Below are 21454 nucleotides of genomic sequence, written 5' to 3'. Positions count from 1 at the left end.
TGCCCTGGTTACAAGCCAGTAGATCATCAGAGAAGTTATAAAACATTCACACAAACACAAAAAATCAATAGTGAATCCTGAAATGCCAGAATCTCATGGAAACTGGCCACACCCCTCAGAAACTGGGAGTGATTCAGCACTGACCCAAGGCAGCCTCCACCATTTGGAAAACTTCCTCCACCTGAAAAACAAACCTTAATTTAAAAAAAAAAAAAAGTAAAAAAGTAAAGAGGTTTCTGATGATAGACAGCTTTTATGGCAAAAGAGAAGGACAGATTTCAAACCCTGAGGAGACAAAAGGCAGATTGTCTCCAGATGAAGCCCCCAAAGGTAGTATAACCTAATCCCTATCACACAAGGCCCTCCTAGAGGAAATAAAAAGGATCTTAAAAGAGAGCTAGAAAAAAAATAGTGAATGGAAATGAAAAATTTACAAGAGTGTTTGGAAAAGGGCATATAACTCATTGAAAGATAGATTTGATAAAATGTAAAAAAAAGTGCAACTTCCAGAAAAATAGAATTTGTGAAACAGAAAAAGAAAATAACTCCTTTAAAAACAATATCTGTGAAATGGAGAAAAAAAAAGTTCCATAGAACAAAACAACTCATTTAAAAGTTCATTTGGACAAATGCAAAAAAGAGGTAAAAAAATAAAAACAAATAAAGAAAATAATTCACTAAAATTCAGAACTGAAGAAATGGAAATAAATGACTCAATGATACAACAAGAATCAGTCAAGCAAAACCAAAAAAATGAAAAAATAGAACAAGATGTAAAATATCTAATTGGGAAAACAACTGACTTGGAAAATAGATCTAGGAGAGATAAACTAAGGATTATTGGACTCCCTGAAATACATAATGAAAAAGAGCCTCAACACTATCTTTAAGGAAATCGTCAAAGAGAAGTGCCCGAATATCATAGAACCAAAAGGTAAAATGACCATTGAAAGCATTCACTGAACGACTCCTGAAAGAGACCAAAAAATAAAACCTCAAGGAATATTGTGGCTAAATTTCAGAACTATCAGCTCAAGGAAAAATATTACAAGCAGCCAGAAAGAAACAATTCAAACACTGAGGAGCCATAATAAAGATTACACAGGACCTAGGAATTCCACTTTAAAGGCTCAAAGAGTTTGGAATCTGATATTCCAAAAGGCAAAGGAACTTGGAATGCAGCCAAGAATAAATTACCCTGCTAAAGTGAACATTTTCTTTCAGGGAAGAAGATGGACATTCAATGAAATTGGTGAATTCCACTTATTTTTGATGAAAAGACCAGAACTAAACAAAAAAAATGACTTCCAAATAAGAATTCAAGAGAAGCATAAAAAGGTAAAAAGGTTAAAAAAAAACTCTTGAAAACTATATATATATATAGTGAGGGCATGTATAATCTGATTTTGCTATTATATTATATTATAAAAAAGAAACTAAACATAGGAAAGGGATTGTAGCAGGACAAAAGGGGGAAGTGGAGATAAAATGATGAAAATTACATCTTAGGAAGAGGCAAAGAAAACATATTATAATTGAGGGAAAGAAGGGAGGTGATGAATATTTCATGAATCTTAGTCTAATCAGATTTGGCCCAAAGAAAGAATATTAGATAGATTTGGTTTCACAGAGAAACATCTTTCATCTTATAGAAAAGTGGGGGCACAAAAAGGAAAAAGGGAAGGGTTAGGCTAAATAGAAGGGGAAAGAGAAATAGTAGGGGAAAGGTATAAGAAAGGGAGAGGGTCTTTAAAGAGGGAAGACTGTTTGATGCAAGTAGTACTCATAAGTAAAATACTGAGGAGGAAAGAAAGGGGAAAAGGAAAAAGAAAAGTATAATTTGGGGTTAATAAGATGGCAGGAAATACCATTAAAAGTGTTAAGTGTAAATGTGAATGAGGTGAACTCTCCCATAAAATGTAAGCGGATAGCAGACTGGATTAAAAGACAGAATCCTATAATGTGATGTTTACAAGAAATATATTTAAAACAAAGCAATACATAGAGAGTAAAGGTAAAAGGCTGGAGCAGAATCTATTATGACTGAAGTGAAGTAAAGAAAGCATGGGTAGCCATCCTGATCTCAGATTAAGCAAAAGCAAAAATTGATCTAGTGAAAAGATATAAAGGAAGGAAACTATATCTTGGTAAAAGTTTCCATAGAAATAATAAACATATATGCACCACATGTTGTAGCATCTAAACTCCTAAATGAGAAGTTAAGAGAGTTGCAAGAAGAAATAGACAGCAAAATTATAATAGTGGGAGATCAAAACCATGCACTCTCAGAGCTAGATAAACCCAAAACACAGAATAAATAAGAAAGAAGTTAGAGTTAAATAGAATACTAGAAAAACTAGCCATGATAGATCTTTGGAGAAAATTGAATGGAGCCTGAAAGGAGTACACTTTCTTTTCATAAGTTCATGGAGCCTATAAAAAAATTGATCATATATTAGGACATAATGATTTCAAATTCAAACACAGAAAGGCAGAAATAGTAAATGCATTTGTCTCAGATAATGATGCAATAAAAATTGCATTTAATAAAGGGCCAGGTGAAAAATAAATTGTAAACTAAATAATCTCATCTTAAAGAATGAATGGGTGAAACAGCAAATCATAGACACAATAACTTGATCCAAGAAAATGACAATAATGAAACAATATACCAAAATTTGTGGAATGCAGCCAAAGTGGCAATAAGAGGAAATTTTATATATCTAGATGCTTTTTTGCATAAAATAGAGAAAGATAAGATCAATAAATTGGGCTTGCAACTAAAAAAGCTAGAAAGAAGAACAAATTAAAAATCCCCAATCAAATACCAAACTTGAAATTCTAAAAATAAAAGGAGAAATCAATAAAATTGAAAGTAAAAAACAGACAAACAACAAAAAAAAAACTATTGAATTAATAAATAAATCGAAGAGTTGGCTTTATGAAAAAAAAGGAACAAAATAGATAAACCATTAGTTGATTTGATTAGAAAAAGGGAAGAGGAAAATCAAATTCTTAGTCTCAAAAACTAAAAGGGAGAACTACCAAGCAATAAAGAGGAAAGTAGAGCAATGATCAGGAGTTACTTTGCTTAACATTATGACAATAAATTTGACAACCTAAGTGAAATGGAGGCATACCTACAAAAATTATAGATTGTTCAGATTAATAGAAAAGGAAATAAATTACTTAAATAGTTCCATTTTTAGAAAAAAGAAATATAATTTATTAATCAACTCTCTAAGAAAAAAATCCCCAGGACCAGTTGGATTTACATGTGAATTCTGCCAAACATTTAAAGAACAATTAAATCCAATACTATATAAACTATTTTTTTTAATTTTTTTTATTATATATATATATATATATTTTATAATATTATCCCTTGTATTCATTTTTCCAAATTACCCCCCCTCCCTCTATTCCCTCCCCCTGATGACAGGCAATCCCATACATTTTACATGTGTTACAATATAGTCTAGGTACAATACATGTGTGTGAATATCATTTTCTTGTTGCACAATCAACATTAGAATCCGAAGGTACATGCAACCTGGGCAGACAGATATTAGTGCTAACAATTTACATTCACTTCCCGGTGTGTCTTCTCTGGGTGTAGCTACCTCAGTCCATCATTGATCAACTGGAAGTGAGTTGGATCTTCTTTATGTTGAAGATTTCCACTTCCATCAGAATACATCCTCATACAGTATTGTTGGAGAAGTGTACAGTGATCTTCTGGTTCTGCTCATTTCACTCAGCATCAGTTGATTTAAGTCTCTCCAGGCCTTTCTGTATTCCTCCTGCTGGTCATTTCTTACAGAGCAATAATATTCCATAACCTTCATATACCACAATTTACCCAACCATTCTCCAACTGATGGACATCCATTCATCTTCCAGTTTCTAGCTACAACAAAAAGAGCTGCCACAAACATTTTGGCACATATATGTTTCTTTCCGCTCTTTAGTATTTCTTTGGGATATAATCCCAGTAGTATGCACAGTTTGATAACTTTTTGGGCATAATTCCAGATTGCTCTCCAGAATGGCTGGATTCTTTCACAACTCCACCAGCAATGTATTAGTGTCCCAATTTCCCCACATCCCCTCCAACATTTATCATTATTTGTTCCTGTCATCTTAGCCAATCTGACAGGTGTGTAGTGGTATCTCAGAGTGGTCTTAATTTGCATTTCTCTGATCAGTAGTGATTTGGAACACTCTTTCATGTGAGTGGATATAGTTTCAATTTCTTCCTCTGAGAATTGTCTGTTCATATCCTTTGACCATTTATCAATTGGAGAATGGTTCGGTTTCTTATAAATTATGGTCAGTTCTCTATATATTTTGGAAATGAGACCTTTGTCAGAACCTTTGTTTTTAAAAATATTTTCCCAATTTGTTACTTCCCTTCTAATCTTGTTTGCATTAGTATTATTTGTACAGAAACTTTTTAGTTTGATGTAATCAAAATCTTCTATTTTGTGATCAATAATGATCTCTAGTTCTCCTCTGGTCATAAATTCCTAACTCCTCCACAAGTCTGAGAGGTAGATTATCCTCTGTTCCTCTAATCTATTTATTATCTCCCTCTTTATGCCTAAATCATGGACCCATTTTGATCTTATCTTGGTATATGGTGTTAAGTGTGGACCCATATCTAATTTCTGCCATACTAATTTCCAGTTTTCCCAACAGTTTTTTCCGAATAATGAATTTTTATCATTAATGTTGGAATCTTTGGGTTTGTCAAAGATTAGATTGCTATAGATGTACCCTTTTTTGTCCTTTGTATCTAATCTGTTCCACTGATCTACCGGTCTATTTCGTAGCCAATACCAAATGGTTTTGGTGACTGCTGCTATATAATATAGCTTTAGATCAGGTACACTTAGACCACCTTCCCTTGAGTTTTTTTTCATTAGTTCCCTTGCAATTCTCGATCTTTTATTCTTCCATATGAATTTTGTTGTTATTTTTTCTAGATCATTGAAATAGTTTCTTGGGAGTCTGATTGGTATAGCACTAAATAAATAGATTAGTTTGGGGAGTATTGTCATCTTTATTATATTCGCTCGGCCTATGCAAGAGCACTGAATGTCTTTTGAATTATTTAACTCTGATTTTATTTTTGTGGCAAGTGTTTTGTAATTTTTCTCATATAATTCCTGACTTTTCTTTGGTAGATGGATTCCCAAATATTTTATACTCTCAACATTTGTTTGGAATGGAATTTCTCTTTGTATCTCTTGCTGTTGCATTTTGTTAGTGATATATAAAAATGCCGAGGATTTATGTGGATTTATTTTGTATCCTGCCACTTTGCTGAAATTTTGAATTACTTCTAGTAGCTTTTTTGCAGAGTCTTTGGGGTTCTCTAAGTATACCATCATGTCATCTGTAAAAAGTGATAGTTTAATTTCCTCATTTCCTACTCTAATTCCTTGAATCTCTTTCTCGGCTCTTATTGCTGAGGCTAGCGTTTCTAGTACTATATTGAATAGTAATGGTGATAGTGGGCAACCTTGTTTCACTCCTGATCTTACTGGGAAAGGTTGCAGTTTATTTCTATTGCATATTATGCTTATTGAAGGTCTTAAATATATGCTCCTGATTATTCTAAGGAATAGTCCATTTATTCCTATACTCTCAAGGGTTTTTAGTAGGAATGGATGTTGGATTTTGTCAAATGCTTTTTCTGCATCTATTGAGATGATCATATGGTTCTTATTAATTTGATGATTAATATGGTCAATTATATTAATAGTTTTCCTAATATTAAACCAGCCCTGCATTCCTGGAATAAATCCATAGTGTATTATCTTGGAGATGATTTTCTGAAGTCTTTTTGCTAATATCTTATTTAAGATTTTAGCATCAATATTCATTAAGGAGATTGGTCTATAATTTTCTTTCTCAGTTTTCGATCTACCAGGTTTAGGTATCAGTACCATGTCTGTGTCATAAAAGGAGTTTGGTAGGACTCCTTCATCCCCTATTTTTTCAAATAATTTATATAACATTGGGGCTAATTGTTCTTTAAATGTTTGGTAGAATTCACATGTGAATCCATCTGGCCCTGGGGATTTTTTCCTGGGGAGTTGATTAATAGCTTGTTCTATTTCTTTTTCTGAAATGGGACTATTTAAGCAATTTATCTCCTCCTCTGTTAATCTAGGGAGCCTATATTTTTGGAGGAAGTCATCCATTTCACTTAAGTTATCAAATTTATTGGCATAAAGTTGGGCAAAGTAACTCCTTATTATTTCTCTAATTTTCTCTTCATTGGTGGAAAGATCCCCCTTTTCATTTGTAAGACTATCAATTTGATTTTCCTCTTTCTTTTTTTTGATCAAATTTACCAAAGGTTTATCTATTTTATTGGCTTTTTCATAAAACCAACTCTTGGTTTTATTTATTAATTCAATAGTTTTTTTTTTATTTTCAATTTTATTGATTTCTCCTTTTAATTTTTGTATTTCAAGTTTAATTTTTGGTTGGGGGTTTATAATTTGGTCTTTTTCTAGCCTTTTAAGTTGTAAGCCCAATTCGTTAATCTTCTCTTTCTCAATTTTCTTCAAATAAGCCTCTAAAGATATAAAATTTCCCCTTATTACTGCTTTAGCTGCATCCCAAAGATTTTGATATGATGTCTCATCATTATCATTATCTTGGGTGAAATTGTTAATTGTTTCTATAATTTGCTCTTTCACCCAGTCATTCTTTAAGATGAGATTATTCAGTTTCCAATTACTTTTTGGTCTATTTACCCCTAACTTTTTACTGAATGTAGCTTTTATTGCGTTGTGATCTGAGAAGAAGGCATTTATTATTTCTGCCTTCCTACATTTAATTTTGAGATCTTTATGTCCTAATATATGGTCAATTTTTGTATAGGATCCATGAACTGCTGAGAAGAAAGTATATTCCTTCCTATTGCCATTCAGTTTTCTCCAAAGGTCTATCATACCTAGTTTTTCTAATGTTCTATTTACTTTTTTAATTTCTTTCTTGTTTGTTTTGTGGTTTGATTTGTCTAAATCTGAGAGTGCAAGGTTGAGATCTCCCACTATTATAGTTTTACTGTCTATTTCTTCTTGCAGTTCTCTTAACTTTTCCTTTAGAAAGTTAGATGCTATACCACTTGGTGCATATATGTTTAGTATCGATATGACTTCATTATTTATGCTACCTTTCAGCAGGATATAGTTTCCTTCCTTATCTTTTTTAACGAGATCTACTTCTGCTTTTGCTTGATCTGAGATAAGGATAGCTACCCCTGCTTTTTTGGCTTTACCTGAAGCATAATAGGCTCTGTTCCAACCTTTTACCTTTACTCTGTATGTATCTCCCTGCTTTAAGTGTGTTTCCTGTAGGCAACATATTGTAGGGTTCTGCTTTTTGATCCAATCTTCTATCCGTCTCCGTTTGATGGGATCGTTCATCCCATTTACATTTACAGTTAAAATTACTAATTCTGTATTTCCTGCCATCATATTATCCCCAGATTATACTTTTTTCCCTTGACCCCCCTGATCCCCCTCCCCGATATTTAATTTACAGACCCCCCTTGTGATGCGCAACCCTCCCTCTTTTTTTTTTTTTTTTTTTTAGGATCTCTCCCCCCTCCCTCCAAGTCCCTTCACTTATTCTCCTTTTCCTTTTCCCTTTTCCTCTCCCCCCTTTTAATGAGGTGAGAGAAAATTCTCTGAAAAACAAATATGTTAATTATTTACTCTTTGAGCTTCTCCTGATGAGAGTAAGATTCACACAATGATTCTCCCCCTCACTAAGTTCCCTCAGATATGGTGTATTTTCTATGTCTCTTCCTGGGATGTAGTTTCCCTCTTTTTATCTCTCCTTCCCCTTTTTCTGAACTGACCTCCTTCCCTTTACTACACCCCCCTTTTTTTCTTTCATATCAGTAAAATCAAGTCATCCTTGAGTACTTTTTATATAACCACAACAGAGTTACAGTTCTCAAGGGTTCTGTGTACCTTTTTCTGTTTCTCTTCAGTCTTGTGGATGTAGATCAAATTTTTTGTTTAAGTCTGGTTTTTTTCTTAGAAACATATAGAATTCCTCTGTTTCATTGAATGACCATCTTCTTCCATGGAAAAAGATGCTAAACTTAGCTGGGTAGTTCATTCTTGGTTGCAGTCCTTGATCTTTTGCCTTACGGAATATCAGGTTCCAGGCCCTTCTATCTTTTAATGTGGAGGCAGCCAGATCTTGGGTGACCCTTATTGTGGCACCTTGGTATTTAAATTGTTTTTTTCTAGCTGCTTGCAGGATTTTCTCCTTTGTGTGGTAATTCTGCAGCTTAGCCACTATATTCCGTGGTGTTCTTTTTTTAGGGTCTATTTCAGAAGGAGTTCGATGAATTCTTTCCACATCTACTTTTCCTTCTGTTTCTATTATCTCTGGACAGTTCTCTTTGATAATTTCCTGTAAAATAGAATCTAGGCTCTTTTTTTGGTCATAGTTTTCTGGAAGTCCAATAATCCGCAGATTATCTCTCCTAGATCTATTTTCCAGGTCTATAGATTTTCCCAGTAAGTATTTGACGTTGTTCTCCAGCTTCTCATTTTTTTTGTTTTGTTTGACTGATTCTTGGGTTCTCTGTGAATCATTCACTTCTATTTGTTCCATCCTGACTTTTAAGGAGTTATTTTCTTCTTTCACAGTTTTTAGTTCTTTTTGTAAATGCCCAATTTCGTTTTTAAATGAATTATTTTGCTCTATTGAATTTTTTTCCATTTCCCTAATTTTTTTTTTTTGAGAATTATTTTCTTTTTCCAATTCAGAAATTCTATTTTCTTGAGACTTTTTTTATCTTTTCCAATTCAGAAATCCTACTTTCCTGTGTTTTTTTAACCTTTTCTAATTCATAAATTTTGTTTCCCTGCATCTCCTGTGAATTCTTTATTTTTTCCAACTCCAATTTCAGGACGTTGTTATTCTCTATCATAGCTTTCCTTTCCTTTCCCCATTTTTCTTCAATCTCCCTCAATTTCTTAAGAGTTTCTTCTAGGAGAGAGTTATGTGATGGGGGGCAGGGATCGTTCCCCTTTGGGTTGTTATCTGCTGACTCTCTGCTGTTAACTTCCTCGGGGTTGGATACCCGCTCTTTCTCTGTATAGAAGGAATCTATGGTTTTTCTAGCTTTTTTGCTCATATTTAAAAAAAACTTTTGGGGTCTGTCCCTGGGGTAGGAAATTATTTACTTCTTTACCAGCTTCCTCCCAGACCGGATGGATGCAGGGGCTCCTGTGCCTGAGCTAAGATAGAGCTCTGGGAGAGAGTTCCCCACCCCCTCCCTGGAAGTGCCTCAGAGGTGATTAGCACTACTGTGCTTCGAGGGCGTAGAATAGTAAAGACAGCAAGAAGCCCAGCCTATGTGTCCGGGTGGGGAGTGGATGTCTGCAGCAGGTGACACGAAAAGCCCCTGTGCTCAAACTGGAAGTGTCTGCCAGAAACCGCGGTTCCTAGTTCAAAGGTTCCGCTTCTCTGGGACTTCCTGTAGCTGAGTTCCACTCCCTCCAGCTAAGCTAGGCAGTGTGTGTTGCCTTGGGCTGTATCCACCCACTTGTCAATCTCTTAACTATTCTCAGGAGGTAGCTGAGGCCACACCCCCTGGTGCTGAGATCTGCTGAGTCACTCCCAGGATCCCGGGGAAAATCTAATCTGAGTTTTAAAATATTTTGGCTTTCTCTTCTGAACTGCTAAATAATTAGCAGAGAAGAGCTAACAGCCTGTGCCAGATTCCTTTACCTCAGTGGCTTCTCTGATCCCAGAGGCCTTCCCAGCGCAATGGGCGCAGTGTGCCCCTACCCCACCGTCTGTGCTGGTCTCTCTTATTCCTCCCCTGAGAACTGACCTTTCCTGTTGAAACTCCAGATTCTCTTCAGCTGGTAAGTCGTGCTTCCAGTCCTTGTGGTATCTGTCAGTCCTGAGCTAATTCTGAGACTTAATTTATCTAATTGGTTGTGAGGGAGTGAGGACGTTCACAGAGATGTGTGTTTCTTCTCCGCCATCTTGGCTCTGCCTCCCTATATAAACTATTTGAAAAAATAGGGAATGAAGGACTCCTACCAAATTCCTTTTATGACACAGACATGGTATTGATATTTATAGACCAGTCTCTTTATTGAATATTGCTGTAAAAATCTTAATGAAAATATTAGCAAAAAGATTACAGAAAATCATCCCCAGGATGATACACCACAACCAAGTAGGATTTATAACAGCAATGCAGGGCTGGTTCAATATTAAGAAAACTATTATCATAATTAACTATATCAATAAACAAAATAACAAAAACCATATGATTATCTCAATAGATATAGAAAAAGCATTTGATAAAACCCAACAGCCATTCCTATTAAAACACAGCAGAGTATAAAATTAAATGGACTTTTTCATTAAAATAGTCAGTAGCATCTATTTAAAACCCTCAGCAAGTACCATATGTAATAGGGATAGACAAGATCCATTCCAAATTAGATCAGGGATGAAACAAGGTTGCCCACTATCACCATTGCTATTCAATATTGTATTAGAAATACTAGTCTTTGCAATAAGGAAAGAAAAAGAGATTGAAGAAATTAGAGTAGATAATGAGGAAACCAAATTATCACTCTTTGCAGATGATATGATAGTATACTTATAGAACCACAGAGAATCAAATAAAAAGCTATTAGAAACAATGCACAATGTTATCAAAGTTGCAGGATACAAAATGAATCCACAAAAATTATCAGCATTTTTATGCATCACTAACAAAATCCAATAGCAAGAGATATAAAGAGAAATGCCATTTAAAATAACTGTTATAATATAAAATATTAGGAATTTGTCTGCCAAGGGAAAGTCAGGAACTATATAAACAAAACTATAAAACACTTTCCACACAAATAAAGTCAGATATAAGCAATTGGAAAAATATCAAGTGCTCAGGATAGGTTTGAGCTAATATAATTAAGATGGCAATACTACCTAATCTATTTATTTAGTGTTATACCAATAAAACTCCCAAGAAACTACTGACCTAGGAAAAAATAACAAGAAATTATCTGTAAAAACAAAAGGTCAAGAATTTCAAAGGATTTAATGAAGAAAAAAGCAAATGAAGGTTGCTTAACTGTAACAGATCTAAAAACTACATTGTAAAGCAGTGGTCATCAAAATCATTTGATACTGGCTATGAAATAGAGACATTGATCAGTGAAATAAGTTAGCTTCACAGAATAAAATAACTAATGACTATAACAATCTAGCATTTGACAAACCTGAAGGCCCTAGCTTTTGGTATAAAAATTCAGTATTTGACAAAAATTGCTGGGAAAATTGGAAATTAATGTGGCAAAAAGTAGGCATAGATCCACAACTAACACAATATACCAAGATAAGTTTCAAATGGGTTCATAATCTAGACATAAAGAATGATATTCTAAACAAATTAGAAGAACTTAGGATAGTTTACCTCTCATATTTGTAGAGGAGGAAGAAATTTGAAGCCAAAGAAGAACTTGAGATCATTATTGATCATAAAATAGATAACTTTGATTATATTAAGTTAACAATCAAAACTAATGCAGACAAGATTAAAAGTGAAGCAATAAAATGGGAAAACATCTTTACATTTAAAGGATCTGATAAAGGCTTCATTTCTAAAACATACAGGGAATTGATTCAATTTTATATAATAGTTTAAGCCATTCTCCAATTGATAAATAGTCAAAGAACATGAACAGACAATTTTCAGCAGAAGAAATTGAAGCTATTTGTAGCCACATGAAAATGTGCTCCAAATCACTATTGATCAGAGAACTGCAAATCAAGAAAACTCTGAGATACCACTATATACCTGTCAGATTGGCTAAGATAACAAGAAAAAAATAATGAAGAATGAAGGAGCTGTTATGTTCTGACTGGGTTTCTGGAGGGCCTTTGGACCACCCTTGGTTTCAGCAGAATAATCACCTGGAGAATAGTCAGAGATAAAGTCCAAAGTCTTTATCATCTCCTGGACTGTCTGTCTCCTTTGCCTAGGGTAGGGCTAGCTTTCTGGGGGACCTTCAGATGGGCCTTGCTTTTAGTGGACAAGTGAAGGAACAGGACAGCCACCAGGAGGGTCTTTGAGTGTGAGCTCCAGCCTCCAGTCCTCTGTCTTCTCTGTCTATCTCTGAGTCTCTCTTCCCTCCCAGATCTCTTAGTTCTTATATATTCTAAGTACACCATCATAGGTGTCAATTTTATAGAATAGATGTCAACTTGTAGAACTATACTAAGTATTAAGTACATATAAACTAGAGAATCTTTATCTCAATTCCATGGAGTTAAGAATTCCACTGAGTTAACACCTTGTTGTAAGATTATTTGTTTCAAATACACTAGACTCTCTACATGGAGGGGATGTGGGAAAACTGGGACACTGATACATTGTTGGTAGAACTGTGAATGCATCCAACCATTCTGGAGAGCAGTTTGGAATCATGCTCAAAAAGATATCAAACTGTGTATTCCCTTTGATCTAACAGTGCTTCTAATGGGATTATATTCCAAAGAGATCATAAAGAAGGGAAAGGCACCATATATGCAAAAATGTTTGTGGCAGCCCTTTTTATAGTGACTAGAAACTGGAAATTGAATGGATGACCATCAATTGGAGAATAGCTGAATAAGTTGTGTATATGAATGTTATGGAATATTATTTTTCTGAAAGAAAGGACCAGCAGGATGATTTCAGAGAGGTTTGGAGAGACCTACATGAGCTGATGCTAAGTGAAATGAGCAGAATCAGGAAATCATTATACATGGTAATAAGAAGACTTTATGACAATCAATTCTGATGGATTTGGCTCTCTTCAACATTGAGATGATTCAAACCATTTCCACTTGTGTATTGATGAAGATAGCGATCTACACCCAAAGAGAGAAACTTGGGAACACAATGTGGAACACAACATAGCATGCTCACTCTCTCTGTTGTTATTTGCTTGCATTTTGTTTCTTTCTTAGTTTTTTTTTTCTTTTTCTTCCTTCTTGATCTGATTTTTCTTGTGCAACAAGATAAGTGTATAAATATGTATAGATAAATTGGATATGACATGCATTTCAAGATATTTAACATATATTGGACTATCTGCCAGCTAGGCGATGGGGTGGGAGTAAGGAGGGGAAATTTTGGAAGAAAAGGTTATGCAAAGGTCAATGTTGGAAAAAAATGTCCATGCTTATGCTTTGTAAATAAAAAAGCTCTAATAAAAAATGTAAATAAAAACTATATAACAAGTGGGCTATATAACCTTTCCCCAAAGTAGCAAGGAAAGTTGTTTTATCCAATGAGATCTAAATTAAATTATATTTCTTCTCATTTCAAAGTATATGCAAAGACTGTTATCCCCCTTTCTTATATTCAAACCAGAGGGAGGGATATTTATAAAGGCAACATAGACAACTTCCTAAAATGTTTCCCTTATTTCTAGTATTAGCTAGAAAATTCTGATTTTCTTCAACAAATTAGGGCCCAGCAAATCAGTTCCTTTCTTTCAATCAGTTGTGTTCCTAGAAAAACAGCTATAGATCCTACGTATCAGCTTTAACCATCTCCTATTAGTTTCTGTATTCTGTCTTAAATAAACAGCAAATTTTACCACTTGTCCCAAATCTTCCTGTCACCAACTTCCTCCATTGATTCTTTTTCCATCTGGTTATCTCCTTATCCTTTTACTTCTAATGCATAAAATCTGATTCTATCTATATTTGTGACTTATTTAAGGTGTTAAACACAAAATTCTATCTGTATTTCATATGTAAGTGTAACCTTCTTTATTAAGTCTTCACATACTTTCCAAGTAATTATTTGATATAATTTATCAGCTATAATTCCAAAATAATTAAATATACATATACACATACATATATGTAATGCACACACATCAGTATTTGGATCTATGTATTAAACTAATATGTAACAATATTCTGCTTCCATCTTTTCCTCTGAAAATCTTTGGTCCTCAAATGTGTCCCCCAGTGTATTTATCCAAGGGTATTTTCATTTCAAATACTCCAAATTGTCTGTATTTCTTCTTAACATATTTGTATAAGGACTAAATATTATCAAGCTTATTTGATCAATTTGAGAGAAACAGTTTTGAATATTTTTATTTTCTATTGTTCTTTTCAAGGAAGAAATAAATGTGATTTGTGGGTTTTGTTTGGGTGTGGTTTCTTCATAAAAAATGCTTACCCTGTCCATTTCAGGAAACAATATAGCCATATATAAAAGGTGCATTATCTTAAGTATAAATTTAGAATAGTTGGAAATTGATTTTTACATACAGAAATACAATACTGTTAGATAGACACAACCTCAGATCTCAATAAAAAGTCCAAGAAATTAGATATAAGAAGAAAGACTTCTCTACTTTTAGGGATGTGTGTCATAAAATACAAGCCCTAAAGCATATATTTAAGACTACATTCAAAATATACTTGTTCTTTCTTCACACCTTGTTTTTTAAGAGTCTCAGTTTCCTTGTTTCCTTCTTTTTCTTTCTTTCTTTCTTTCTCTCCCTCTTTCTCTCTCTCTTTCTCTCCCTCTTTCTCTCTCTCTTTCTTTCTCTATTTCTTTCTTTTCTTTCTTTCTTTCTTTCTTTCTTTCTTTCTTTCTTTCTTTCTTTCTTTCTTTCTTTCTTTCTTTCTTTCTTTCTTTCTTTCTTTCTTTCTCTCTCTCTTTCTTTCTTTCTCTCTTTCTTTCTTTTCTTTTTTTCTGAAGGCAATCGAGGTTAAATAACTTGCCCAGTGTCACACAACTAGGAAGTGTTAAATTTCTGAGACCAGAGTTGAGCTCAAGTCCTCCTGACTTCAGAGTTGATGCTCTATCCACTTTGCCACTTAGTTGTCCTGGTTACCTTGTTGTTGTTGTTGTTGTTTTAATAGAAAAATTAGGAGTGATAAACTAAAAGCTTACAGAAAGAAAAGAGGCTAATTCTTCTAATTAACAGGAGCAAAAATGACAGGTAATAATCATATGACCATGATATGCAAGAAAAGAAAACTATAAAAATAAACATAATGACTTAAGCTAAAACAGTTTAGAAGAATTTATTATAGAGAAAAGAATGCTTCAATTTTTAATAAGGTATCACTATTATTGTCCTTGTTTATGACCCTTAGGGAGTTAAGGTGAAGATGAAGGATAGTTATATTGACTCCTCCCTTGGGTTATCACCCTTGAAATATGGGCATTTCTGGCTTCAGATACTTTTGTTATTTTTATCCTTATACCATTCAAAACCAATTTTCTTGTTTTAGTCTTTGACTTCTCTCTAATTGAAAGTTTTACTTATGACTGACTACAGAATGAGAATACAAAAAATAAATACAAATGATCCATCAAAGTATCTTCCTACCAGACAAAGTATCAATTAAATTGCATTTACTTAAGGGCAAAAGACCTATATCCTAACATGCTTTGGAATTATTATTACATTGAATAATCAAGATTATTTTTCATATTACTCTCATCAGTAATTAGATTTATCAAGGATTCTTTTTTTCCTACATATCATCACCACTGTTGGGTTTTTTTTTTCTTTTTTTTTCAATTCCTTATTTACATATAATGAAGCATACTTACCAAAATAATTTTGAAATGCTTAAATTTATCTAGAATTGATACACTAATTATTATTTTTTTCTTTTTTTAAATTTATTTTTTATTAAAGCTATTTTATTTTTCAAAACATATGTGTGGATAATTCTTCAACATTAGCCCTTGAAAAACCCTGTGTTCCAATTTTCTCCCTCTCCCCCAAGCCCTCTCCTAGATAGCAAGTAGTCCAACATATGTTATATATGGTAGAAATATATGTTAAATTCAATATATGCATACATATTTATACAATTGTTGTGTCACACAAGAAAAAAAAGAGAAGCAAAATAAAATCCAAGCAAACAACAACAAAAAGAATGAAAATTCTATGTTGTGAACCATACTCAGTCCCCATAATTCTCTTTCTGTGTGTAGATGGCTCTCTTCATCACTGAACAATTGGAACTATATTGAATCATCTCATTGTTAAAGAGAGCCATGTCCATTAAATTGATCATTGTACAATCTTCTTGTTGTGTGTAATGATCTCCTGGTTCTGCTTATTTCCCTTAGGATCAGTTTATGTAAGTCTCTCCAGGCCTCTCTGAAATCATCCTATTGATCTTTTTTTTTCACAGAAAAATACTATTACATAACATTCACATACCACAATTTATTCAGTCATTCTCCAATTGATGGATACCCTAATTAAATTGAGAAATTTTAAAAACAACGCTTAGTAAAAGGTCTGCCATTTCAGACAGTAAGATGCTTAGAGAAGAGGCTTACTTCAGTGCCTGATGCTTCTTTTCCCAAATGAAAAGTCACCACTTATCAGTACCCCATATACTTTGTCCTTGGTGTCTTCCATGGATATTCTCTGTCTGTGTCTCTGTCTCCCTCTCTTTCTCATTCTGTATCTTCTCACTGAAGCCTTCTGTATCTCTTTATAATAAATCCATTCTAGTTCAAAAAATTTAATCTCTCATCATACAGTTTCTCCATATCACAGAAATGCCATCAGTAAGTATACTACATATTAGAGTAAATGAGCATATTTGTACTATTGAAATCTAAGGAAAATATATTTGGAAAATAACAGATTATAGTTAAAAGAGCATAGGATCTTAAAGATACCAATTTTTAAAACTGTGTTGATTTTGTATATAGCTAGAAATGTACATTTTAATAAATGTACATGCTAGAAATGTACATTTTTGTAAATATCATCATACACATGTTTTTAAATATATGTATGACATATACATAATGTATGCAATACATATTATGCCTGTGTATATGTATTTATACAAATATACCTACACTTCATCATATTGAATTAAAGAATTCCTTTGGGGCAGAAAAAATGTTAAGTGATTTTCATAGGAACACATAGCCAGTATGTGTCACCTTTCTTATAGAATACATAAACATAACAATAGCTCCTTTTTCAACAAGAATATAATTGTGAAGAGTTTCATATCAATATTTCAATTCCTGTATTACTTGGTTGGTTTTTGTCTTTCTTTCTTGAAGAGAACCAAAATAAAATCACTGTGTAAGAGTTACAGCATGTCCAACTGTGGCTGATCAAACAAATGGTAGCTCAGAGTACACTACCAAAAGTCAAGTACAAATAGTCCATGTGACCATTTGGGATGGATTTTCTAAATCTGCTCATCTCACATTATTTTTTGAGCTATTTCAATTATGCTTTACTCATAAAACACAACACCTTCTCTGATGAGGGCACAGTGTTCTGGGAAGTCCTGTGTCAGCGTTTCTCAGGTCATGCAATCAATTCCAAAATTTTTCAGAGATCTTCTTTATTGCTTCTTTTGATTACAATGTGAGCACTTGCTTTATGTGGATTCTTCATGAAATAGCTTGTTATTCAAATGTCTGACATTAGAACAACTCAGCCCATTAGGGAAAATATTTGGGATCTTAAGGGATAAGAAGGAGAACATTGAAATGAAAGAATATTAGAAAGTCTTGGTTTAAATTCTGCCATTTAAAATTTGTAATTGATCATATGATCAAAATATTTTAGATTCTCTGAGTTTTAATTCCCTGATATGTAAAAAAAATATCTTTTGCCATCCAGCACACTTTCTATGACACTAGGATACAATACTGTATTTTACAGGAGTTAGAGTTCAATGCTAATGTCTGTTAATGTAATTCTTTTAATTTTTAATGTTAATCCTATAAGCCAGGGTTTCTACGTTTCCTCTATGTTCCATACATCTGGAAATTTAATAATATGAAAGTCATAACTGACTAAAATGCTAAATACTAGTTAAAGGTTAGTGAAACAAATGTGATTTTTTCCCATCCAAGTTTACAGTTCCCTTGAAATCTATTCATGGTTGCCATGGACCCAAGTTTTAGAAGCTTTACTTATAGACAGAGAAAGATGGAATCTGGAAATGGGAAATAGTACATAATGGCTATATTAATGCATTATGAAAAGAAGATATATGAGAAATGGCAAACTAAAATCAGATTCAAATTTTATTCTGTTGTCAGTAGAAAATATTTCTGAGCAGCATGAATAGTCATACTTAAATGTGATCACTATTTTTGGTTCAGGATAAATTGAAAGGGGAGAGACTATATTTTAGCTGTGAACTTCAAAGTTGCACTGTGGTGAGTTTTTAAAACTCCACACTAAAATAATAGCAATAGTAATAAATCATTTGAGAAAATTTGAGGAAAATTTTTGAGTATAATTACTTTTTAGAGGCTTTACCTTTCTCTAGGCTATTTTATGCTATTATGCTTTATTTAATATTTCTACTTTTGAAACTCAATTTAAAAGAAGCAATATGGAGAATTTCTATGTTGTAAGAAAATTTTAGACCAGTTTTTTTTTTGAAAATTAATTTAATTGGAGGAATGCATAAAAGAATAAATGATAGAAATTTGATATCTCAAATCATTTAAATTCTCTGCTCAATACTGTCTCTGTCTTATATACTTCAAGCTAATCAGGTTTTACTTTAGGAGAGTAAACAAACATTTAAGATGAAGGCAGCATTCATCCTCCTTCCACAAAATAATGAGAATGACTTATTTTTAGTACTAATCCCAGTGCTTCTTTCTGTACCTGTTCCAACATGAAGAAGTTAACTCTGGCTCTGTGATTGTGCTGATTAAGGGCCTCTGTCTCACAGGGTCTGGGAACACTTGACTTCCCCTCATGCCTCACTTCACAAGTCAGATGTTTCATTAATCAACCAGAGCACAGTATCTGCTGTGTGTTGTTGTTTAATTAAAAATCATGTGATTCACTCCTAATTCTATGTCCAGTCTAAATATTGTCCATTTCTTATGCCCCATTTAAGCCAAATGAAGCAACTATATGAAATATAAACAAAAGAGAAAACTGCACAAATATTAATTGTCCATTTCCCATTTGCATTTTGAAAAATTGTGAATGAATAAACTTGTCCTAATGACCAGCTGTTCAGTTGTAAATATCACAATGATTTATTCAACAGGATCAATTGGGATTTTGGAGCATGAGTATGATTAACATTAGATGATATGGACAGTTACTTCAAGAATTATTTCCTTTAGAAGTACAACATAATATGAGAATGCTCTGAAAGTGGGAGACAGAAATATCTTTTTGCTGATTATTTTTATATGTTGATGTCACATTGTGTCTTTCAGAAGATGCTTATAAGACCCAGGTTCGAATTGATGATGAGCCTGCATATCTGGACATTTTGGATACTGCTGGACAGGTAAGTAATATCAGCAGACTACTCTTATCCCTCTCTCTCAGGATAAGTACAAAATTTAATTTCAAATAAACAGTTTAGAGAGGAGGAAATGGGCTTAATTAATCATAGAGTCATTAAATTATTTCTTATTAAATTATGGTAGTATTTTTTTCTTTGACTAGAGGTTATGGATTTTTATCATGATAACCCTGAAAGATTTATTTAGGATTTTTTTTTGCATATTATTTTCATTTTACTTTTCCAATAAGTTGTGGCCAAGATCCACTTGGTCAGTGTCTGGGTTCTGTTTGGCTTAGAGTAAATTTAAATAACAGTTGTTTATGTTTTGGCCAGAAAACCTAAAGGTCTCTCCTCCCAAATAAATACATAATAGAAAGAGAGAGAAAGAGAGTGAGAGAGAGACAGATAGACAGTAAGGCAAAGAACTGTCTGTCGATCTATCTTTCTATCTATCTATCTAGATATATGGCTATACCTATATATCTGCATATACATTCATATATGCACATGTGTATATATGTGTGTATATATGTACATAAGGATACCCACATAAATGTTTGTGCATTTTTCCACTAGATAAAAGAAGCCATTCTGCTTCCTTTCTTGCCTAGCCTTCACCACTGATTGCACATTGCCTCAGTCAAATTGAAACCTACTAAATACAGACTTTAAGTTAAAAAGACCAAGAAAGAATGACCATCTCTAGTCATTCTGACCTATAGCTTGTCACTGGACTCAGATGTTTCTAGAGGAAAAATTGAGGCTGGTGACTTTGCATAGCTCTCTCTAACTTAAATGCAATATACTTGCATGGGAATTGCTTTCATAATGTCATGGTCCTCTTTGAGAATGAAGAACAAATAGCCACAACAACAGCTCTATGGTTCTTAAAAATCTGGACAGTTTTTCTTTTTAAGATTTCCAAAACTATGATACTTGAATTTTGTAATATTTATTTATTTGTTTGTTTTTGTTTATTCATTCATTTATTTATTTAATTTACACCATGTGTTTAGATCCAAACATACTTAAATCATTTATCTTCAATCTGTTTTCCAGTATAGTTGTTTTTTTCCTCTGAGCGACCTGACACCTTTCATAGTTCTCATTCCTCTTTCCCCACCCCAACTGTTTTATAAGCAAATTCTTGATTTGGTGATGGTCTGTGCAACATGCCTAGGGCTTCTATTAGCCAGCTGCTACAACCAGGCCCTCAAAGTCATCTAGAAAGCTCTTGTTTTAGACCATTAGAATAACAGGCTTCTCTTTGATGTGACTGTTCAGGTATAGATAGCCCCAGTGACTAGAAGAGAGAAACCATTCCACTCCAGAAATCTGAATCCCATATTTGCTGCATACTTGTGAACTTGTTCCATGTTTCATAAATAATCTAAGACCCTAAAACAGTCCTCACCATGGATCTCCAGGTTTAGGTCCAGCTCTTCATCATTTGCCCTGAATCTAATCTAGAACTAGAGAATGAGTAATACCTGATAATTAACAGAGATCCTTATATAATGTAGAAAGACAGCCCTCATTGTATGGGTTTAGGACTATTAGTTACCTTCATGCACATCCATTCACCTCTTTCATTTTCTGCTCTAGAATTCTCCTTCTAGTCCTTATTGGACAGACCCCTTTTTTAGTGTTCACAGACTTCTCCCTCTGGCTCTTTATCTAGATCTAAGATGGTAAAAAACAAACAAACAAAACCAAAATCAACTGATTTTTTTCTTAGATTTGTCAATCAGTGCATTTTCAAGGTTTGTTTGGAGATGTAGAGTAGAGCTCAACCATAATGGCTGTACCCATTGACAGCTTAATTGAGCTTATAGTGTGCATTTTTCAAGAACAATCAAAAAATTAAAAAGAAAAAAGGTAAAAATTAAGCAAGAGTTTGTAGGAACTTAGTCCTTATGACAAGTACAAGAGGAGGTGTTTGGGAACTTTAATCATTCCATTTCTTTTGTCTTCTGAATCAAAAGTCTAAAAGCATTACTATTTACAAAACTACTATAGATTTGGGATAAAAATAGATGACCTTGTGATAGATTTATTTTTTCAGTTTCAGCAGCCAATGAAATGTGAATTTGCA

The 21454-nt window shown here is 33.4% G+C and overlaps 1 protein-coding gene and 1 long non-coding RNA gene across 3 annotated transcripts in view; one reads left to right on the top strand and one right to left on the bottom strand.

The window, feature by feature from the left end:
- The window catches only part of RIT2 (Ras like without CAAX 2), a 669143-nt gene that overhangs the window by 205338 nt on the left and 442351 nt on the right, over nucleotides 1–21454 (top strand). The window contains exon 3 of one of the 2 annotated variants that reach the window (XM_074286067.1): nucleotides 19289–19359. In XM_074286067.1, coding sequence (XP_074142168.1) covers nucleotides 19289–19359 — 71 coding nt within the window. Of the gene's footprint in view, nucleotides 1–19285; nucleotides 19360–21454 lie in introns of both variants that reach the window. The other variant, XM_074286057.1, reaches the window with a different exon arrangement.
- Nucleotides 1–21454, bottom strand: part of LOC141554301 (uncharacterized) — a 30679-nt gene that overhangs the window by 8902 nt on the left and 323 nt on the right. Inside the window, exon 2 of the long non-coding RNA XR_012485820.1 lies at nucleotides 20924–21042. This is a non-coding gene — a long non-coding RNA (uncharacterized LOC141554301). The remainder of the gene's footprint in view (nucleotides 1–20923; nucleotides 21043–21454) is intronic.

This window comes from Sminthopsis crassicaudata, chromosome 1 (genome assembly GCF_048593235.1).
Source record: "Sminthopsis crassicaudata isolate SCR6 chromosome 1, ASM4859323v1, whole genome shotgun sequence".
NCBI classification, from domain to species: Eukaryota; Metazoa; Chordata; class Mammalia; order Dasyuromorphia; family Dasyuridae; genus Sminthopsis; species Sminthopsis crassicaudata.
The sequence above is the reverse complement of the archived record's forward strand: the minus strand, read 5'-3'. Positions and strand labels throughout refer to the sequence as shown.